A 23,107-nucleotide genomic window follows, 5' to 3' on the forward strand; every position below is an offset into this window, starting at 1 on the left:
ATCTCCCTGAACGAAGGTTATTCACAGGAAAATCGGTTTTGGTTTATTTTATATAGTTAACATGGTATTTGATGTCTGTCATGATGACAAGGCTAGAGAAAGAAAATAATAATTAGCAGCCCATCGTAACCCCTTCCAAACATGTACCATAGTAGGCCTGTCTGCCAGTTCACAACACATTGGGTGGCCGGGCATAGCTGCCTAGGGCAATGTCGTTTAGAGGGGTATGAGCCATAGGTAATGGGAAGCAATTATTACAATCTTAATCAAGAATTGTCCATAAAAGTTTGATTAATAAATGCACCTATCTTCATGAGACTAATTTTGAATTTATTCTTAAGTCATTGATTCAAAGCAGCGAAGTTCCATGGCAAGCATACTCAGTGATATTTTGTCCCAGCTGAGCGAGAGTGAGAGCTTGCGTTGTGGTTTTAGTGCGACTTAAGCTGGCGCTATTCATTTTATTCCCCCCCCCTGAAGTCCTGTTATGAAATTACTGCCTGTGCGCTCCAGCTTTTTTTTCCTATTTGCTTTTCAAAAGATACCACCACACACAAGAGACGGTACGAAGCTGTAAAAAACAACTGAAAAAAATTGCCAATTTCTTTGTTTATTAAACTTTCCTGTAATCCTGTATCCGAAATTGATGCTAAGACATCGAATGCTAGACAAAGTCTGAAAGTGATAGTAAGGTTGTGATGGGGGAAATGTGAATGTTTCTTCCTCTTCTATGCCAGGAAAGACATGAGTGCGGTTTATAGTCGGTTACTTACGGTACATCAACAGGTGCAAAAGGAGGCAAGGTAAAACCCCCTGGATTTCATTTTTCTGATCTTAGTCATGTTTCACAAAGACTATTGAAATTGTCATTTTAATTACCATGGCAACAGGGCTCAGCAACCAATCACAATCAAAGATTCATTGGAAGTTACAACAAAGTCTTTGTGAAACAGAGCCCTTACCATGATCAGTGCCAACAGTTTAGCATAGTAAAGTTGTGGATTAGAAAACATCTGTTATCAACTGTGGTCAGTGCCAACAGTTTAGCATAATAAAGTTCTGGATTAGAAAACATCTGTTATCAACTGTGGTCAGTGCCAACAGTTTAGCATAATAAAGTTGTGGATTAGAAAACATCTGTTGTCGACTGGTCAGTGCCAACAGTTTAGCATAATAAAGTTGTGGATTAGAAAACATCTGTTATCAACTGTGGTCAGTGCCAACAGTTTAGCATAATAAAGTTGTGGATCAGAAAACATCTGTTATCAACTGTGGTCAGTGCCCACAGTTAAGCACAATAAAGTTGTTGATCAGATCAAGAGGGTGCTCTGCATTTGGCTGATCCCTCAAGTGAACAGCTTTCATGAACGTTGTCATTATCTATGGTCTATGTCACATAAAAGTGCAAAATGAAATGAAATTGAAATGATAACTGCATACCATTGTATGTGACTTCTGCATTGTTGTTCCCTTCTTCAAGTCGACAAATTCTCTGCCACTCCTCCAGGACCTCTTCATTGGTACCATTGAGGAAGAGTTTTCTATGACCTACTAAGATATCCTTCCAGTCTCCAACCTCATCCATCATGGTGATCCTCTCCTCAAGTCTGGGGGCGATATGAGATCTAGCCTGCTCCACCTCCACCAAGCTGGCTGACTTCACAAGGCTTGGTTTACTGGTAATAAATAGATAATTCAGCATAACCAGTCATGGTGGCTCAGTAAGAGAACAACCATTTCATATCCAGGAGATCATGGGTTCAAGTAATATCAAACACTTTTAAAGTTGGGACTTACTGCGTTATTATCATAATTTCTTCGCTTTTTTCTTAAGATTTTTTTTCTTAAGACTATTTCTTAAGATGTTCAACGGAAAAAAAATTGAAGAGGAAAGAAAATCAAAGAGGAATATGCTGCTGCTCACACACGAAACCTCAAATGAGAAGATTCTCACAGACCAAGTTCCCTGACCAACACTAACCTTCTTAGACTGACAAGACTCTGCCTATGTCCTGACCTGCATGGCTTCAGACCCTGGACGATTCCGGCCGAGTGGAAGTGATTCTGGACAACTGTTGTTAGAACAGGCCCTTCTTCCGCATTGACCAGAACAGGACAAGTTGAGAAGACCTTGTAGCCATCTTTACCATTGGCAATGTATTCCTTGGTACATAAACGGTATCTCTAAAGGAAAAGAGTGACATATATCCAATACATCATTTACAATTTTTTAGCAGTTAGGAGAATGTAGAGCTGCAAACTACAGTGCGTATCAAAAAAGTTTACACTTTGAAAAAATCCTGTAAAATTATACATTTGTAATATCCTGAAGATTTTTCCACATTTTAACAGTGGTACAGATCCATTTAAGCAAATGAGGATATAACTGTCAAAAAATATTTCCGCTTGAGTGAGCACCACTTACTTTTGAAAAGTTAGTGAAAAATGATTTGCGCAGAACTTTGAAATAGCTATGCGAATAAAAGTAAACCTTTATCATGAAGAACACGTAGAATTTAGCAAGTAAAATTGATTTGAAGATATCTTTCACCTCTTTTAACTTGTTTCCTTGCCCAATACCCTTCAAAGAGTGCATTGCGCCTCGCCCCACACACCAAGGCCATTTAAGACGATATTTGATTTACACTGAGGTGTGATTTACATAAAATGAATTAGGCTTGATTTTCATTTTGTTAATCATTGTCAAGCTTGGGAAAAGTGTGGAGAAACAAGTATTAAATGAAAAATAAAATGTCAACTCACTTTAAATAATAAAAACTTAGTGAAAAAGTGCTGGAGATGTCTGATGTAAACTTTTGTTCGGATTCAGTTATGTCCTCAGATCCAGCTGGCACAAAAAGGGTAAAAGTTGTGCTTACTAAGTGTTGAAATTTCAATTTGGGTGGCAAATTTAATTAAAAATGCCTGAATGTATCTGTTTTATCTTAATTGACCAAAAGTGCAAGGGAAATGTAGGAAAAATGTATCGCAGGGTAAGTTTGATTTCGCCCTTTCCCCTTGACATTGCGTGAAAACAAGCATTTCTGCGCAAACAGATTTCTGCAAGCTTTACAAAAATGGACAGTGCACACTCAAGTGTAACATTCTGTCAAAATTTTTATTTTCATTGGATAGATGAGACCCAAACCCAAGGTTATATGTGAAAAAAATACCCACATGTTGTATATTTTTTAATTCCCAGAGCTTTTTCAAAGTGTAAACTTTTTTTGATACGCACTGTAGTATTTATTTTCAGAGTTTAGTACTGAAAAATGAGAAGAAAACTGATGGTTTCATGCCAATTATGGACTTTAAAAGTTTCAGGCTCATGTGTCGTTGTATGGTATTTCTTCAAAAATACCGATTTCCTCACTATATTGATTTTTAGCTTCCAAAATACTAAGATTTTCTTGGTCAGATTGGCACATCTAACATTTGACAGACAGCATTTTTCTAGCTTTTATTTAAAAAAAAAAAGATTATGCAGCTTTGATGTCAAATTCTAGATGGACTGCGGCTTCTGTTTATTTGGTACAAATTGGTGACAGAATGTTAAAGAACTAAGTTGAGGCCTCACCTTATCTGGAAGAAGACACTGACCATCCACGACAACGGTAAGAGGGTCAACCCTCTGACCAGGGGGAGCCGAGGGGTAAAAGCCATACCTCATACCAGAGATCTGGGGGAAACGGCCCTCTCTTTTGGGGTACTGACTGACACCATTCTCAAGGGCTTCGTACAACTCATACCCTGCTTGGAACAAGGAAGAGGACATGTGGTAAATACTTGAAAGGGGACGTTCATCTGGCATAAATTTATTTTTTATTTAAAAAAATTGAACTTGAAGAAACAGGATGCTAACAAAATCCATTAAACATAAGAAAATTATGAATTAGTCAAATTTTTTTTCGTGATGTCATGTCACATGTGAGCATTTGTCAAATGTGAAAAATCCCATTACATAATGATTGAAAATATTTAAAGACAAGGTCCTTTACATGTTCAATGATGAAAACTTTACAAGGGAACAATTGTGCTATATTTATAGATTTGAAGTCATTAAATCCAGGCGATCACTAATGCAAGTTAGGCTCAATTGCCAACTTCAAGGAATTTTGATCTTTTTTTCAAGGGAAAAAAAATTTAGGTACCGAAAGTTGGGATGACCTACCTGTGACCTCAAGTACCATCAGAGGATCGATGAGGGGTAAAAGGGTCAAGAGGTCACGCTTCTTGAAGTCTCCAGCAGGATGTATTCTGTCTGATCGGAATGTTCCAGAGTTGAGAAGCGCTACGTCGGCTTCCAGCACAGCCAGCATGATATCTGTTACCAGGTTCCCTGCAGAAAAAGGTATTAAATACAATGGTAATGATATCATCGGTTAAATCATCATCACTGTTCATTTTAGGACTGAATTCAATGATGACAAGGACAATCCCACAATTATGTTTATCTCGGCGGGGATCTTGGCCATTGATCACGCTGAATATTGGCATGCAGGTTGTCTGGGATACAATCTACAAAATTCTGTATTTCATGCAAAACGCTAATAATTGATTATGCTAATTCATGCATAATTAGTATGCAAAATCATACTTTTTCCTCTAACTACCTAAATGAAGCTCTAAATGTTCTAACTTTTGATGTAGAAACTCTTTGTGGCATTTTTAGAAAATGCACATAAAAAAATGTGATATCAGATCAATTTCTTATATATTATAATGTATTTTGCAATTTCTTATGTATTTCTTTGTTTTTATGGACCTTTTGTTGTTCATTGTTTTTTCAATGAACTTTGTCAGGGACTCTTTTGAGATCAGATCATAAACAGGTATGAAATAAATTCATTTAGACCAGTAAAACTAAAAATAATTATACATTTATGGTTTTTGGTTGAAAACACCACAATTTGTACACAAAATCCTGTTTTTGAGCAATTTTTGGTGTTACATGTACTTGAAAATGTTGCGTAATTTCGGAATCACATACCCGGGCATTGCCAATTTTGTCTCAAAAGATGCACAAGACTTGAAAGTAAAAAGTCACTGAGCGGTGTGGTCAACAAATTTCGCGATGCAAAAATATTTGCAGATAGGGTTAAAGGACAAGTTCACCCAACAAACATTTATTTGAATAAAAAGGAAAAATCAAACAAGCCTAACACTGAAAATTTCATCAAATTGGATGTAAGAAGAAAGTAATGACATTTTAAATTTTTACTCAATTTAACAAAACATTTATGTGCACATCCTGGTCGGTATGCAAAGACTGGACATCCACTCACTATTTTTGTATCTTCTAATATAAAATATTGTATTCTTCTCATTGTCAAGTGAAACAATGATTATTTCTTCCCTGAACATGTGGAATTAGCATTGTTTAATACTACTACTACATGGTTCGGTCAAGTTGGTCCTTATTGTCAAATCTGTAAAAAATGAAATATTGTAAATTCAAACAACAAAAAAACAAAAGAAAAAGTGAGGGACATCATCAACTGTCTCATTTGCACTGAGTGGTGGATATCACTGTTATGTGAAAAATAAGTGAAACTTTAAAATGTCATAACTTTATTTTACATTCGATTTTGATGAAATTTTAAGCATTATGCTTCTTTGACTTTTCTCCATAGATTCAAATCAATGTTTTATTAGGGTGAACTTGACCATTAAGGAACGATAAAAACTTTTTCTTTCTTTAAAACTCCTTGTTACCCTTTTTGCCAAATCAGAATGTTTCCATAACTTCTTTGTGAACATAACACATAAAGTTCCATCGAAATGAAAATGGCATTACTTTTTGACATACAGGATTTGAGGAAATTTGAACAGAGTATGAGCAAATGCTGCTTACACTAACTGACAAACTTCTGAGTAAAACAGAAATAAGTCTATGAAGTCGTACTTGAGTGAGCACACTCAAGGCAAATATGTCACTAATAAAATATCACAGGAGAATAAAGACTTAAAGAGACATATTTGGTACCATAATTTTTGTCATTCCTTTTTTCTATTTTCTTTTCTCTTAACATATCTATTTATGCTTATCTCTTTTTTCTCTCTCTCATTTTCTGTTCTTTTTTTAACTTCTTTTTTGTTCTTACAATGATTCTTCTCACCTAAATTAGTCTCTTGGGTCCTGATCGAAGCAAACCTCGCATCCAAGTCAACCTCTATTGTTCCCAGTTTTCCTTCCATCTCCTTCTTCATTACATCTTTAATATGGAAATATATTTCAAAAGTTACCATGGGCCATATTCTGAAGTCAGGTTTAACTTAGACCATGGTCTAAATCTGTGCTAAAATTATGGGAAGCCAAATGTGTCAAAATTTGTATTAAGTAATGTTTCTTTATGTTTACTGTGCTCTTTCCTGATTCATCGATGGTGAAGACAATCATCTATTTATACTTCCTAGACAAATATGAATAATTTGAGAGCCAAATGACCTGAAATTTCATATCTGTACTGTTAGTGATTTATGTAACACTCAGCTATCCATACTTAAATCACAACTTTAAACCTGAGTTTAAGTTAAACCCGACTTCAGAATAGGGGCCCATGTGTCTAGCAGAATCTGTTACAGTTGCTTTTCTTAAATATTCTATTTTCAAATTGTAAAACACAAATAGTGTTTTTCATTTGTGTTGTTTTACCCCCTTCTGTAATTAAACAAGTGGAATGCCTCTGGCCGTCTCACCTGCATCACGCGATTCAACATAGCAGCAGTGCTGACTTTGAAAACTACTCGCACAAGATGTTCAGTGATACTTGGTTACTCTTATTTCCACGTTTTATGAACTAGACCAACATACTTTCAAAGTTATGATGGTAATTTAACGAATACCCCCAATTCGGCCAAAGTTCATCGACCTCAAATGACCTTTGACCTTGATCATGTGACTTGAAACTTGCACAGAATATTCAGTGATACTTGATTACTATTATGTCCAAGTTTCATGAATCAGATCCAAAAACTTTTACAGTTTTGATTGTAATTCAACAGATACCCCCAAATTGGCCAAAGTTCATTGACCCTAAATGACCTTTGACCTTGGTCATGTGATGTGAAACTCATGCAGGATGTTTGGTGATACTTGATAAACCTTATGTCCAAGTTGAATGAACTAGGTCCATATATTTTCTAAGTTATGATGACATTTCAAAAACTTAACCACAGGTTAAGATTTTGATGTTGATTCTCCCAACATGGTCTAAGTTCATTGACCCTAAATGACCTTTGACCTTGGTCATGTGACATGAAACTCTACCAGGATGTTTAGTAATACTTGATTAACCTTATGGCCAAGTTTCATGAACTAGGTCCATATACTTTCTAAGTTATGATGTCATTTCAAAAACTCAACCTTAGGTTAAGATTTGATGACGCCGCTGCCGACGGAAAAGCGGCGCCTATAGTCTCACTCTGCTATGCAGATGAGACAAAAATGATTCTAAATACAACAGTTTCTGTTTATGGCCCAGTTAATTAGTCTTCTGACTTTAAAACAAAGGGTCGTGGGTTCGAATCCCCGCCATGGCGTAATTTCCTTCGGCAAGAAATTTATCCACATTGTGCTGCACTCAACCCAGGTGAGGTGAATGGGTACCTGGCAGGATTGATTCCTTGAATGCATGAGTGCTGAAAGGCAGCTCGAGCTAAACCCAAGGTAACTATAATGATAATAATAACAACGCGCCATGGTAATAGAATATTTCTAGATTGACGGCGGTATATAAATGCCTATTATTATTATAATCATCACCATCATTGACATGATCCTTATCACAACATATTATTTATCACAATCATCATCATCGTCAAAATAAAATGTACCCAATGTACCCTAAGGGAACGGAGTCTGACTACAAGTGAGAAGGAAACTGGATGTGCTCTATGTGGAGCCATAGGACAAGGACTCAATCATCGGATACAAATAGTCTACTAGCCACATACAGAGACTCAGAACAATGAATGTGATTCATGGTTTACAAGAACCAAGAACATAAGAAGAACTGGTTCGTTATTTTTAATATTTTGATAGTTATAATCATCACTACAGAATTTTCCTATGAATTTGATACTCTGCTATGGAGCGAAGACCCTCAGAAGCACACAACCAAGCTTTCCTATAATTTTTGATTTTCAGGATTAATTTTGTCAAATTATGTATATTATCTATGAATTTGTTTTGTATTTTTACATGATTTATGTTGGAACAAGTTTAGGCGATTTGTCTACTTGAATTAATATCCAATCTAACTTGTAACTTTTCAATTTCTGAATGAATTTTTTTTGTGTATCACCATATAAAATACATTAACCTACGTATCTATGACAATCATTATCATCATCATCATTACCACCACCACCTTCATTTTCAGCATCATCACCATCACACCATCAGCATCATTTATCACCATAACAATCATCATAACCATCATCACCACCACCATCACCATTCATCATCAACCACTGATTGGCATTTTAAAAGGTAACATTACCTCCGTACCGGTCGACGATCACCTTCATCTCATCATCCTCTACCACCTCCTGGTCAATGACGACCTTCTCGATGTTGATGTTGATGTCATGAGGTGTGAACTCCAAGGTTATGATGGACAAGCTCTTGAAGTCTGAGCCACTCTTTACTATGTAGGTTCCATTCACCTAGAGTTCAAAATGGCTTGTTTAAAATCACTTAGTCCAATTTCCAGATGAGCTTTGTTTACTTGAGATGAACCCTCTTGTCAAATAATTCAGTTGGTCTAATTACCAGGTCTATTGACCTCACTTCACCAGGCAGAGTTCATCCACCATTGGATGTAGCCCTCTTCATGATTTTTCCATGACTTTCCATTTTGAGTCAATCTACATATTTTGTGATATCGTCCCGCCGACAAATTTTCTGTCTATTGACTAATTGGAGTAAATTCGAGATGGGCTATGTTTATTTGGGCTATACCACTTTGGTCCATTTCATTTGTGACCTACCACCCCAGAACCAACAATAAGTTGCCCAAAATCACTTTTGGAGTATTCATTGAGCTTGAAAAAGCACATCCTGAGCTTTAAAGTGATATATATAACTCTGTGAAATGATCAATAATAACACATACAAGTGCTTGATTGAATGTAGAAGAAAGTCAGTGAGAGCATAAAAAATAAGGAGAAAACAATGTTTGAAGTTAGGAGTTCACTCAAACATACTAATACTAATAATTGTAAATTTATATTGCGCAATTTCTATTTGGATATACTCAACTGCCCATTACAATACATAACAGATAAGCAGAAAAACAATTGCAGGATACGCAAAAATTCTAAAAGTAAAATTAAGTTCGCTAAATCAATCGAAGAAATATAAGTAAAGATTACCGGTAATTATTTCTACAAAATACATAACCAAAAACATGAAAAAGTGACTTCTTTTTTAAAAACTATCTTGAAAGAGGTGGGATTTCAGTTTGGTTTTAAATAAGTTGACAGAGGATGCATTTCTTATTGAGGAAGGGAGACTTCCAGAGTTTGGGTGCAGCACTGATAAAGGCACGGTCACCTAGTGTGATCTTTGTTTTACATGGTGGGAGACTGAGGAGCATTGTGTCATGGGAACTACGAAGCCTGTAAGACTGGGTGGGTGATTTTAATTTAAGGAGTTCACTGAGATAGGTGGGGGCCATGTCATGTAGTATCTTATATGTTAGGAGCATTATTTTGAATTTGATTCGCTGACGTACTGGAAGCCAATGTAGATCGTTGAGTAGGGGCCTTACATGGGAAAATTTGGGGGAATTACAAATGAGTCTGGCACATGCATTTTGAACACGCTGTAATTTGTTTATCTGAGAATCTGGTAAGCCAAAGAGTAGTCCATTACAATAATCCAACTTGCTTGTTACAAATGCATGGACCAGTGTATTAATACATGTGCTGCTTAAATATTTTCGGATATGACGTAAGTTGTAGAGATGATAAAAGGCAGTTTTGCATGTTTTGGATATGTGGGTTTCCATGTTTAGCTGCGAGTCAAACCAGACACCAAGGTTTTTTGCAACCATGGTCTGCTTTACTACAGTATTTCCAACTGTTATGCAATCTATATTTTAGTTTAGACACTTGTCTAGGTGTTCCAATAATAAGAAACTCAGAGAACATGAGATGTGCACATTGTACAATCTCAGTTAAACTTCTAATTGTAGTCCAGAAAAAAACTGGTGTTAAAAAACTCCTAAACCTGTATACCTATATTTGATTGTCTACAGTTTCAATTTTCATAAAGAAGAAGAGATACTCTTTCAGGTAAATAATTTTTGAATTTTTACTTTTTGGAGACCAAATAATTGTTTTAGCTATTTATACAATGAACCTTCCCTGGCGATTTATTGTTAGTTTAGGGATGGATGGTCACATTGGCCTGAATTCACAATGGTGGACTCTAAAACTAGCGGTTGAACCCATGGTTTATGCAGAGTCCCTGTGTAAATTATGCTTATTTATTGCGTATATCAAAAAATGTGCAATGCTGATGCACGCTTTTGTCACAGTGCACCAAATTGATGCCTGTTGCCATGGTTAAGTACGCTATTTTATTCCACTGTTTGAAGAGTGGACTCACTAATTAAAAACAGTGGACTCGTGAATAAACTAGCGTAGACAACCACGGCAACAGGCGTCACTTTGGCGCACTGTGACAAGTGTGCATCAGCATATGTGTTTTGAGAATTTTTAGGGGCGATTTGGGCTGTCATGGGGGCAAAATAGCCCGTCGCCCCTGTGTAATTCCGACGCTGCAAGGAACTAACATTGATAGGAAGCTCAATGACTACAAAACAAAACACAAAAAAATTTTTTACAGTCATTCATAAAGTTATGCATAACTATGAGACTTTGGAATGAACCAAAGCAGGTTCCAATGCCCCATTTCGGGTTGGAGACCCTGCAGTGACATATTTTCAGGGATGACAATAACAAGTGTATTTGGCTTATGACATTCCCTTTATATCTATTAGGTGTGGGGACATTTGTATGTTGTAAGACAATAGAAATTAACCCTAAACGTAAACAGCCAATACATACCATATCATAGATTAATATTTGTAAGGTACATGTATGTCCTACCTTCTGTAAGCTGTAATCATGATCATGACCAGCTAAAATGAGATCGATGGCTGAAGTTTCTGATGCCAGTCTGATGTCATTGGGTAATCGCATGTGTGTTAGCGCAATCACATAATCGGCACCCTGGTAGGGGAAAACGGGAAGGAAAGCAGTCAGAGGGCTTAAAACAGACATCATATTGCATGTTGGAACATCATCAAATTCTGTATTATCAAAAGATGAATTCTCACAAGAAAAAACAAACCTTTATTGCTTTTACTATATTAATAATGATCATAATGATGCAAAGATAACCAGGCATAAGCGATTTTGTGTCTCGCCACTTGTGACTAACCCACAAATATTGTGATTTCGAGGGCATGCAACAGAACAGTATCAAAACTTAAATATTGAAATGACTGGGATGGAATTGCATGTAAATTTTAATGTTTACCTCAAAATGAACTTTGACCATACCATGTGACCGACCAAAACAATGATATGCATGTTTCCCAAGTACATCTACCATCCAAATTTGGTTGAAAATTATTTACGATTGCAGAAGTAAAAAGCGATGTACGGTTGCGGAGTTAGGTGTCATTAGAGAGTCTTGCATGTAAACTTTAACATTGACCTGAAAATGACCTTTGACCTTACCATGCTACCTTCGACTGCAGCATAAAATGCATTTCCCCCAAGGATATCTACCATCAAAGTTTTGTTGAAAATTGACTTACGTTTGCCGAGTTAGGTTTCATAAGAGAGTCTTGCATGTAAACTTTAGCGTTGACCTGAAAATGACCTTTGACCTCACCATATGACCTCTGACTGCAGCATAACATGCAGGTCCACCCATTCTATCTACCATTCAAGTTTGGTTGAAAAGTGACATAGGGTTACGGAGTTAGGTGTCATAAGAGACTCTTGCATGTAAACTTTAACATTGACCTGAAAATGACCTGTGAACTTACCATGTGACCTCCGACTGCAGTCTTACATGCAGGTCCCCCATGTCCATCTACCAACAGAGTTTGGTTGAAAAGTGACTTAAGGTTGTGGAGTTAGATAGATGTCATAAGAGTCTTTCATTTAACATTGACCTGAAAATGACCTTTGACCTTACCATGTGACCTCTGACTGCAGCATAACATGCAGGTCCCCAAAGTCCATCTACTACAATCCAAGTTTGGTTGAAAAGTGACTTACGGTTGCAAAGTTAGGTGTCATAAGAGAGTCTTGGATGTTAACTTTAATGTTGACCTGAAAATAAACTTTGACCTTACCATGTGACCTCCGAATACAGCATTAAATGCAGGTCCCCCCAGTCCATCTACCATCCAAGTTTGGTTGAAAGGTGACTTACGGTTGCGGAGTTATGTGTCATAAGGTTTTTAATGGACGGACGACAGAGGGATGGATGACATTTGGATCCCTAAGTCTTGCCGTCACGTCTGGTGGGCGAGACAAAAATGATAAAGCTGCTGCTGCTGCTGCTACTACTACTACTACTACTACTACTAATACTACTACTTCTATTACTACTACTACTTCTATTACTACTACTACGTTTATTACTAACTATTACTACTACTACTACTACTACTACTACTACTACTACTACTACTACTACTACTACTACTACTACTACTACTACTACTACTACTACTACTACTACTACTACTACTACTACTACTACTACTACTACTACTACTACTACTACTACTACCTGCAAATTACAACTTCAAGAAAAATAAAGAAGGAACATATGTCAAAATTTTCTATGTAAATGTTATCTATGTAAAAATAATCTATTCAAAAGGAAAAATTATTATTACCATGATTTTAGCTGGAAAAAACAGAAATTTTCAGCACTAAGCTCTTTTGATTTTACTCTTTCACTCACATCAAGTTAATGCTGGTGTGGACTTCCTTTTATAAGAATTATTATCATCAATTGTCAGTGATGAGCAAAACAGCTGGAAAATGAAATGATCCAAGGCTAACTGAATGTAAAAGTGTGAATATCTCTTTTCAGATATAGATGGGTCAATATACGGTTTGACTCAGAATATTGCAGCAAAAGATTTTTCAACTGTTTCTGGCAGTATTTGACCTCAGGAATAACATACAATAAATCTACCAAAATCCACATACGGGAAAGTAGTTATTTTCAAGATGGCTGCCATTCATTGAAAATGGATATAACTCACTCATTATCCACCCTAGAATCCTACTTTGGATCATATTCCATGATCCAGTGTGTAAACGGATTTATTGATACAAGTTAGAGTGAATATTAGCACTCAAGGGTACCAGAAAAATCCAAGATGGCACCCAAAATGGCTGCCGTAGGCTAAACAAAATCCACAATTCATCTATTACTTAAGTGGCTCTAATTGCTTTATATTCAATGGTTTTAATGGTGAAGTAGTACATCGGTACAGTTACAAGGACAGCCAGTGGTCTGGTGTGTCAAAAATCCAAGATGGCTTCCAAAAATTGAGTATTAAATGGCTGTTGATACTTAAAATGGACATAGCTCCTATCATATCCACCTGGGAGATATGAATTTGGTGTCTAGACCAGCGCTTCTCACAGCCCACCGTTTGAACATCGTAATTATTAACAGCCATTTTAAACTCCACTTTTGAAAGCCATCTTGGATTTTTGGACACCATCTTGGATTTTTGATACACCAGACCACTGGCTGTCCATGTAACTTGTCCCAATGTACTACGTCACCCTTAAAACCATTGACTAAAAAAAAACCAAATTGAAGCCACATGGATGAATTGCGGAATTTCAGCCTATGGCAGCCATTTTGGGTGCCATCTTGGATTTGCCAGGTACACTGGAGGGCTTATAATTCACTCTAGCCTGTATCAATAATGGTTTACTCCTAGTCTGCTATGCAGATTCTGAATGGCTCTTGAGGAGGGATCTGCTACTGGTTTGCAAAGCAAACCAGCCTGAAACGGCGAGCGCAGCGAGCCACTTCTGCAGCCTCAGTAGACCTAGTCTGCTATGCAGACTCGTTGAATCAGCTGAGGTACACACACTGCAGATGTGGGTCTACATTTGTAGACTAGTTTACCCCCTAGTCGATGCAATATGAATTGAAATAGAAAGCTAGGGTGGATAATGAGTCAGTTGTATCCATTCTTAGTGAATGGCAGCCATCTTGGATGCCACCTTGAAAAAAACACTTTCCCGGATGCAGATTTTGGTAGATTTTTAGTATGTTATTCCTGAGGTCAAATATTACCCCAAAAACGTTGAAAAGTCATTTGTTGCATTTGTTCCGGGTAAGGGTATTTTTGGTCGTATATTGACCTGTCTAATAAAAGGACCATCTGAAACCGTTTCCTGACCTGTTCTTTCAGTTCTGTTGCAAGCTTCTGTCCTCTCTCTACATAATCGAGATAGGTTACATTTTCTCTATCTACAGTTGCCAAGGTAACAAGCCACTCCTCCTCCACAAGGCCAATCAGACCAATCTAGGTATGAGAGAAAGCAAGATGGATTTTGAAAATCTGTTTTGCTTGATAAAGCTGCCTTTGATTACTAGACTTTACATTCAGACTTCTTAAAACCTGATAAAAGCATAACACTGAATAGGTCCCTTAATTCTGAGCCTGAGTCATATCGATTATTTTGAAAACCGGTGTTCGACAGCTCTAATTCGATCGAACATCGATGCATCGAATATTGAAGGCGGGGAAAATTTAGTCTTGTTTTTGCGTCGATGCGATGCGCTTTGCATAATATGCACTACGCACTGACGGTATGCGCTGGCGTTGGCCGGGTGAGCGTTGCACAAGCAGATGACAGAGCAAAGTTCGTTTGTATTTTCCATGATCACAAAACACACAAAAAAGGCCGGGACCAAAGCAGAATTCTTCCCAAAATATCTTCAACAATGATATTTGCAGATGACAACATATAAGTTTAAAATGAAACAATAATAAAGACATGAATCACGCAGAGTCGATCCGAATGATTTTCGGTCGACTAGCATTCGCAGTCCATTCACCAGCCCCGTCCGCAGCTCCGTACACTCACTCTCCCGAAACGACAGGCGTGCTTGACGTCAGCGCCAGCAAACAAGTGCAATCAACGGAGAGCGCTGTAACTTGCCTGAGATTGTGTAGTTGGATCCAAAATGAGCTCCAAATAAATTTATGGGAATAAATACGCAATTTTCTCTGGATGGTCATTTGAATTGCTATTCAATGCTGATATAACGATTGTGAGGAAAGATTGTGGAATATGAGTTATGACGATGTTCGAGAATTAATCCTGATAATGACAATCCAGTTTTTTAGACGCAATTGAGCATGCGATCAAAATAAATACGAATGTTTCGAATCGAGCCCTAAATTCATCTAAATTATTACGATTTAACAAGATTTTATGGTCATACTAAGAATATTGACGATGTCAGCAAAGTATGTTATGTTCATATGGAAGAAATAATACTGGGATTATTTCTATTGTTATTCCATCTCTGGACGTCTCCTCCAAGCTCCGAGAAAATAAGCACAATGCGCATGCGTATTTGATGACGTATGACATATTTTCCCATTCATGAAATCAGAGCCCAAAGTTGGGCACAAACTAGCTTCAAATTGATGGGAAAAAATATCAAACGCAATTTTCTCTGTTTTGTCATGTAAAATGTTATTATATGGTGATATTACGAACTTGAACAGAGTTTTTGCATGTAGACAATGTTCGAGAATCAATCCTGACGTGATGATTATTTTTTTTAGACAAGTGCACTAGCTCGACTCAAGAAGTCAAGTCGATCGTCATGAGATGTCCGCCATTGAAAATTGAAACGAAATACAAACGTTTCACATCAAGCTCTAAATTCATATTAATGATTATCATATGCAAATTATTGTTAAATATTACGATTTAATAATGTTCTATGGTCATGATTTTAATATTGTTCATGAAAGCAAGATTTATTTTACGTTGATCGCGTCAATTTCCGGCCATTTTCTGGGTTGATTAAAGAACAGTACTGCGCATGCACGATCGATGGCCGGCCATGACTTCCATTCATGAATTCATCGTGCATAAATTATCTCGGCACGAGCAGACGAGTAAGACTCGAACTATGATGGAAATAAACTTCAAATTAATGGTGAATAGCATCATAATTACTCATTCGGTTTCATTTTGGGGGCAATAGAAATCAGGTAAGTAGTAGTAAAGTTGGACATTACTGATATTTTGATGATTGATTGTGTAAACCAAACGAATCGGCCGGCCGACGTATTTTTTTTTTTTTTTCGATGCACCGATTTTGCAAAATCTGCACCGGTGTTCGATGACATCGATCGAACACCGATTTTAAAATCGATTCGACTCAGGCTTACAGTTAATTCACATTCGATTTTCATGCACACTTCACCTCAAAACTTGGAAGGATTGGGTGGGGGGGGGTGTTGCACCCACAAATGTAATAACGCCCACAAATGTAATAACGCCCACAAATGTAATAACACTTTACCCACAAATGTAATAACGCCCACAAATGTAATAACACTTTACCCACAAATGTAATAATTTCACCCACAAATGTAATAATGCACTTTACCCACAAATGTAATAATTTTTGATCGCCCACAAATGTAATAATGACTTTACCCACAAATGTAATAAATTTGAAGGGATTTTTGGCAAATCCGTTCTGAACTAAAATCGTATAGTAATGCGTTCATATAGCACAAAAGTGCAAAGTTTCTTTTCCTGACCCGGTTAGTTAACAAATTATAATATAAATCCAAAGTCTTTATTTCAGACCCGGTTGTTTCAAAAATTATAATATAAATCCAAAGTCTTTATTCCAGACCCGGTTGTTTCAAAAATTATAATATAAGTACAAAGTCTTTATTCCAGACCCGGTTGTTTAAAAAATAATCATATGAGCCTAAAGTCTTTATTCCATAGCCGATTGTTTAAAAAATGATAATATAAGTCCAAAGTATTTTCTCCAGACCCGGTTGTTTAAAAAATTATAATATAAATCCAAAGTTTTTTTTCCAGACCCTGTTGTTTCAAAAATTATAATATAAATCCAAAGTCTTTATTCCAGACCCGGTTATTTCAAAAATAATAATATAAGTACAAAGTCTTTATTCCAGACCCGGTTGTTTAAGAAATAATCATATGAGCCTAAAGTCTTTATTCCAGACCCGATTGTTTCAAAAATGAAAATATAAGTCCAAAGTCGTTTCTCCAGACCCGCTTGTTTAAAAATATATAATATAAATCCAAAGTCTTTTTCCAGACCCTGTTGTTTAAAAAATTATAATATAAATCCAAAGTCTTTATTCCAGACCCTGTTGTTTCAAAAATTATAATATAAATCCAAAGTCTTTATTCCAGACCCGGTTGTTTAAAAAATAATAATATAAGTACAAAGTCTTTATTCCAGACCCGGTTGTTTAAAAAATAATAATGTAAGTCCAACGTCTTTATTCCAGATCGATTGTTTAAAAGATAATAATATAAGTCCAAAGTCTTTTCTCCAGACCCTGTTGTTTCAAAAATTATAATATAAATCCAAAGTCTTTATTCCAGACCCTGTTGTTTCAAAAATTATAATATAAATCCAAAGTCTTTATTCCAGACCCGGTTGTTTAAAAAATAATCATATGAGCCTAAAGTCTTTATTCCATAGCCGATTGTTTAAAAAATGATAATATAAGTCCAAAGTATTTTCTCCAGACCCGGTTGTTTAAAAAATTATAATATAAATCCAAAGTTTTTTTTCCAGACCCTGTTGTTTCAAAAATTATAATATAAATCCAAAGTCTTTATTCCAGACCCGGTTATTTCAAAAATAATAATATAAGTACAAAGTCTTTATTCCAGACCCGGTTGTTTAAGAAATAATCATATGAGCCTAAAGTCTTTATTCCAGACCCGATTGTTTCAAAAATGAAAATATAAGTCCAAAGTCGTTTCTCCAGACCCGGTTGTTTAAAAAAATATAATATAAATCCAAAGTCTTTTTCCAGACCCTGTTGTTTAAAAAATTATAATATAAATCCAAAGTCTTTATTCCAGACCCTGTTGTTTCAAAAATTATAATATAAATCCAAAGTCTTTATTCCAGACCCGGTTGTTTAAAAAATAATAATATAAGTACAAAGTCTTTATTCCAGACCCGGTTGTTTAAAAAATAATAATGTTAAGTCCAACGTCTTTATTCCAGATCGATTGTTTAAAAGATAATAATATAAGTCCAAAGTCTTTTCTCCAGACCCGGTTGTTTCAAAAATTATAATATAAATCCAAAGTCTTTTTCCAGACCCTGTTGTTTCAAAAATTATAATATAAATCCAAAGTCTTTATTCCAGACCCGGTTGTTTCAAAAATAATAATATAAGTCCAAAGTCTTTATTCCAGATCGATTGTTTAAAAGATAATAATATAAGTCCAAAGTCTTTTCTCCAGACCCGGTTGTTTCAAAAATTATAATATAAATCCAAAGTCTTTTTCCAGACCCGGTTGTTTCAAAAATTATAATATAAATCCAAAGTCTTTACTCCAGACCCGGTTGTTTCAAAAATAATAATATGAGCCCAAGGTCTTTATTCCAGACCCGGTTGTTTACAATATTATAATATAAGTACAAAGTTTTTATTCCAGACCCGGTTGTTTAAAAAATAATCATATGAGCCTAAAGTCTTTATTCCAGACCCGATTGTTTAAAAAATAATAATATAAGTACAAAGTCTTTATTCCAGACCCGATTGTTTCAAAAATAATAATATAAGTACAAAGTCTTTATTCCAGACCCGGTTGTTTCAAAAATAATAATATGAGCCCAAGGTCTTTTCTCCAGACCCGGTTGTTTCAAAAATTATAATATAAATCCAAAGTCTTTTTCCAGACCCGGTTGTTTAAAAAATCATAATATAAGTACAAAGTCTTTATTCCAGACCCGGTTGTTTAAAAAATAATCATATGAGCTTAAAGTCTTTATTCTAGACCCGATTGTTTCAAAAATGATAATATAAGTCCAAAGTCTTTTCACCAGACCTGGTTGTTTCAAAAATTATAATATAAATCCAAAGTCTTTATTCCAGACCCGGTTGTTCAAAAGATAATAATATAAGACCAAAGTCTTTATTCCAGACCCGATTTTTTCAAATATTATGATATAAGTCCAAACTAAGATACGATAATGATGTTTCGGTGGAATAAAAATGAGAATCGAGCCTAGTCTTCTCTCCAGACCCAGTTATTTCAAAAATTATAATATAAGTCCAAACTAAGATACCATAATGATATTCCAGTGGAAAAAAAAATCGAGCTTAGCCTTTGCTCCAAACCCTGTTATTCAAAAATTGTAAATAACAATACAACAACAAAAACCGTATAAGACCCCATAATCTTATTAATGCTGGATAACGTGTGTGTGTGTGTGTGTGTGTGGACATATAGCGTAGTCTTTCAGCCAGACCCAGTCATTTGTTTTTCAAAATAAGGCTAAGAGTAAAAATATAAATAAATCCTAATCTAATACCAAGCAATTCTTGAACCTAAGAACATGTTTTTAAAAAGAGGTTTAGAATGTTGTCTTTATTCCAGACCTAATTATTACAAAAATTACGAGAAAAAAATCTAACATAAGACGATATCATATTCTCTTGGAATAACATGAGTTGTAAAACGTACTCTTTCCTCCAGACCAGGTTATCTAAGGAATGAATTAAAAAAGAAAATCAAATCTAAAACCAGTTTTCAAAAGTTACATCCAGTAAAAAATATGTCTGTACCCCAAATCCAGATTCTTTTGTATAATAATACTAAGACCCCTACAAAACATTGTAATTATGCATTTGCAAAGAAAACGTCCATTTTCCAGACTTGGTTATTATTTAAAAATAAAATTGTCTAAAACAAATACCCAATAATCTAACTACTGTGGAATAACATGGAGATCGATTGTAGACTTTCCTCCAGACACAATTATATTAAGAATAAAAAAACAATAAAACCCAACCCCCAACAACGAATCTAAGAACCAACAATCCTCCAAATTAAGACCAAGTACAAAAGCGTGTGTGTGTGTGTGTATTTGAGTTTTGTCAGACGTGTATCAATCAGATATGATTATTTACGTCTGGGACTGACCTTTAACGTCACCATCCGAAAGACGTGACCAGGGCTCGAACCTCGAACCTCTGCATCAATTTGTAACTTCCCCACAGCTTGGATTACAGGCGCACGCCACAACGCCCAGTTGTTTAGAGCGTTGTCTCTATTCCAGACCCAGTCATTTAGAAATTAATTCAAACAATATTAAAAACATAAGACTTTGTTATATTCTTATTCCTGTTGAATAACATTATTATTATGCTTAGACCTTCGTCTAGACCCAGCTATTTATAAGATAACACAAGTATTTAAAAAAATCAAAGCTAAGACCAATCTTTAAAATTAAACCCAGTTAAAATGCTTGGGTTTAGAGAGTTGTCTTTACCCCACATCCAGTTCTCTTAAAATACAAATTAAGCAAAAGATTAATCTAAAAACTTAGACACTAGCATCTCCCAAACTATAAAACCCTGTGATAAGGCATACCGTAAGTTGGTATACAACTTGTTTTTGTTTGATGGAAGTGAAATAAATACAATTGAATTGAATTGAATACCACAAAAACGTCAAATTAATAAAAGGCGTAAATATTAAGATCTGAATGGTACGTGCCTTAAAAACCCAAAATAACAACAACAACAACGTTATTCTACATCAATGATATTGTGGCGTCTTGGTTAATATTGTTTGTCTGTTTTTATCGTTTCTAATAATTTCCTATTTTGAAATAACTGCATGGGTCTAGAGCAAAGACTACACCATATTTAAAGACTGGGCGTTGTGGCGTGCGCCTGTAATCCAAGCTGTGGGGAAGTTACAAATTGATGCAGAGGGTCGAGGTTCGAGCCCTGGTCACGTCTTTCGGATGGTGACGTTAAAGGTCGGTCCCAGACGTAAATAATCATATCTGATTGATACACGTCTGACAAAACTCAAATACACACACACACAACACTGGGCGTTGTGGCGTGCGCCTGTAATCCAAGGTATGTGGGGAAGTTACAAATTGATGCAGAGGTTCGAGGTTCGAGCCCTGGTCACGTCTTTCGGATGGTGACGTTAAAGGTCGGTCCCAGACGTAAATAATCATATCTGATTTAGACACGTCTGACAAAACTCAAACACACACCCACACACGTTTGCCCCCTGGAAAGATTAAACCTCAAGATGTTGATGGATCTGAATCCACCGACGGGACAGCCTAACTCCGTAACTCTGGTACGGGTGTGGGAGGGGCCTCTTCTTTCTTTGCCTGTCTCTCTTTCAGTCATTTCAAATCATTTTTTTTCATATCTTATCACTTCTTGATCACATAAATCCTCTCTCTCTCTCTCTTTACTTAACGGGTCAATATAACCCAAGAAAATATATCTTAGGCCACTGAGATTATTGGAATTGTAACTAATAAAAAGAAATGCTGAATATATTACAAATGGTGTTTGGTACACTGAAAATTTAAAATACCGAAGAATTTGTTACAACTTTATCCCCTCATGCTAGAATGATTTTCTTTTATATAATATCTCATAGATCGTCGATCAACAACTTTATCGTTTACGGGAAGTAATCCCCATGTTGTGTGCTGATGTCTTATTCCTCAGTTTTTTGTTTTATATGTATTTAAAGGTTTTGTTTTTTTTTTATAAAAAAGGAATGAATGTACAAGAAATAATAATAATAAACAAGTGGAATGCCTCTGACCGTCTCACCTGCATCACGCGATTCAAAATAGCAGCAGTGCTGACTTTGAAAACTACTATAACTCGCACAAGATGTTAAGTGATACTTGGTTACTCTTATTTCCACGTTTTTTTTAACTAGACCAATACACTTACAGAGATAGGATGGTAATTCAACAAATACCTCCAATGTGGCCAAAATTCATTGATCTCACATGACCTTTGACCTTGATCATGTGACCTGAAACTTGCACAGGATATTCAGTGATACTTTATTATTCTTATGTCCAAGTTTCAAAAGTCAGATCAATAAACTTGCAAAGTTATGATGGTAATTCAACAGATACCCCCATTATGGCCAAAGTTCATTGACCTTTGACCTTGGTCATGTGACCTAAAATGCACACAGGATGTTCAGTGACACTTGATTACTCTTATGTCTAAGTTTTATGAACTAGACCAACATTCTTTCAAAGTTTTGATGGTAATTCAACAAAAAAAAAATTCGGCCAAAGTTCATTGATCCTAAATGACCTTTGACCTTGACCATGTGACCTGAAACTTGCCCAGGATGTTCAGTGATACGTAATTACTATTATGTCCAAGTTTCATGAATCAGATCCAAAACCTTTTTAAGTTTTGATTGTAATTCATCAGATACCCCCAAATCGGCCAAAGTTCATTGACCCTAAATGACCTTTGACCTTGGTCATGTGACGTAAAACTCATGCAGGATGTTTGGTGATACTTGATTAACCTTATGTCTAAGTTTAATGAACTAGGTCTATATATTTTCTAAGTTATGATATTTCAAAATCTTAACCTCAGGTTAAGATTTTGATGTTGATTCCCCAACATGGTCTAAGTTCATTGACCCTAAATGACCTTTGACCTTGGTCATGTGACATGAAACTCTAATAGGATGTTAAGTAATACTTGATTAACCTTATGGCCAAGTTTCATGAACTAGGTTCTTATACTTTCTAAGTTATGATGTCATTTCAAAAACTTAACCTTAGGTTAAGATTTGATGTTGACGCCGCCGTCGGAAAAGCAGCGCCTATAGTCTCACTCTGCTATGCAGGTGAGACAAAAAGAAGTAATAAAAATAATACTAAATAAAATTGTTACCCTACTTCTCATACAGTGGGTGGCAAAAATAGTCAATCATGACTTATTGCCAAATAAAAACATGGAATGGAATG

The 23,107-nt window shown here is 35.8% G+C and overlaps 1 protein-coding gene across 1 annotated transcript in view; it reads right to left on the minus strand.

Annotated features, from left to right (window-relative positions):
- Positions 1–23,107, minus strand: part of LOC121408704 (snake venom 5'-nucleotidase-like) — a 54,568-nt gene that overhangs the window by 6,241 nt on the left and 25,220 nt on the right. Inside the window, exons 6-13 of the mRNA XM_041600306.1 lie at positions 14,472–14,597; positions 11,122–11,244; positions 8,505–8,670; positions 6,120–6,215; positions 4,172–4,339; positions 3,578–3,750; positions 1,982–2,184; positions 1,441–1,676 (exon numbers count right to left, since the gene is read on the minus strand). Coding sequence (XP_041456240.1) covers positions 1,441–1,676; positions 1,982–2,184; positions 3,578–3,750; positions 4,172–4,339; positions 6,120–6,215; positions 8,505–8,670; positions 11,122–11,244; positions 14,472–14,597 — 1,291 coding nt within the window. The remainder of the gene's footprint in view (positions 1–1,440; positions 1,677–1,981; positions 2,185–3,577; positions 3,751–4,171; positions 4,340–6,119; positions 6,216–8,504; positions 8,671–11,121; positions 11,245–14,471; positions 14,598–23,107) is intronic.

This window comes from Lytechinus variegatus, chromosome 2 (genome assembly GCF_018143015.1).
Source record: "Lytechinus variegatus isolate NC3 chromosome 2, Lvar_3.0, whole genome shotgun sequence".
Lineage (NCBI taxonomy): Eukaryota > Metazoa > Echinodermata > Echinoidea > Temnopleuroida > Toxopneustidae > Lytechinus > Lytechinus variegatus.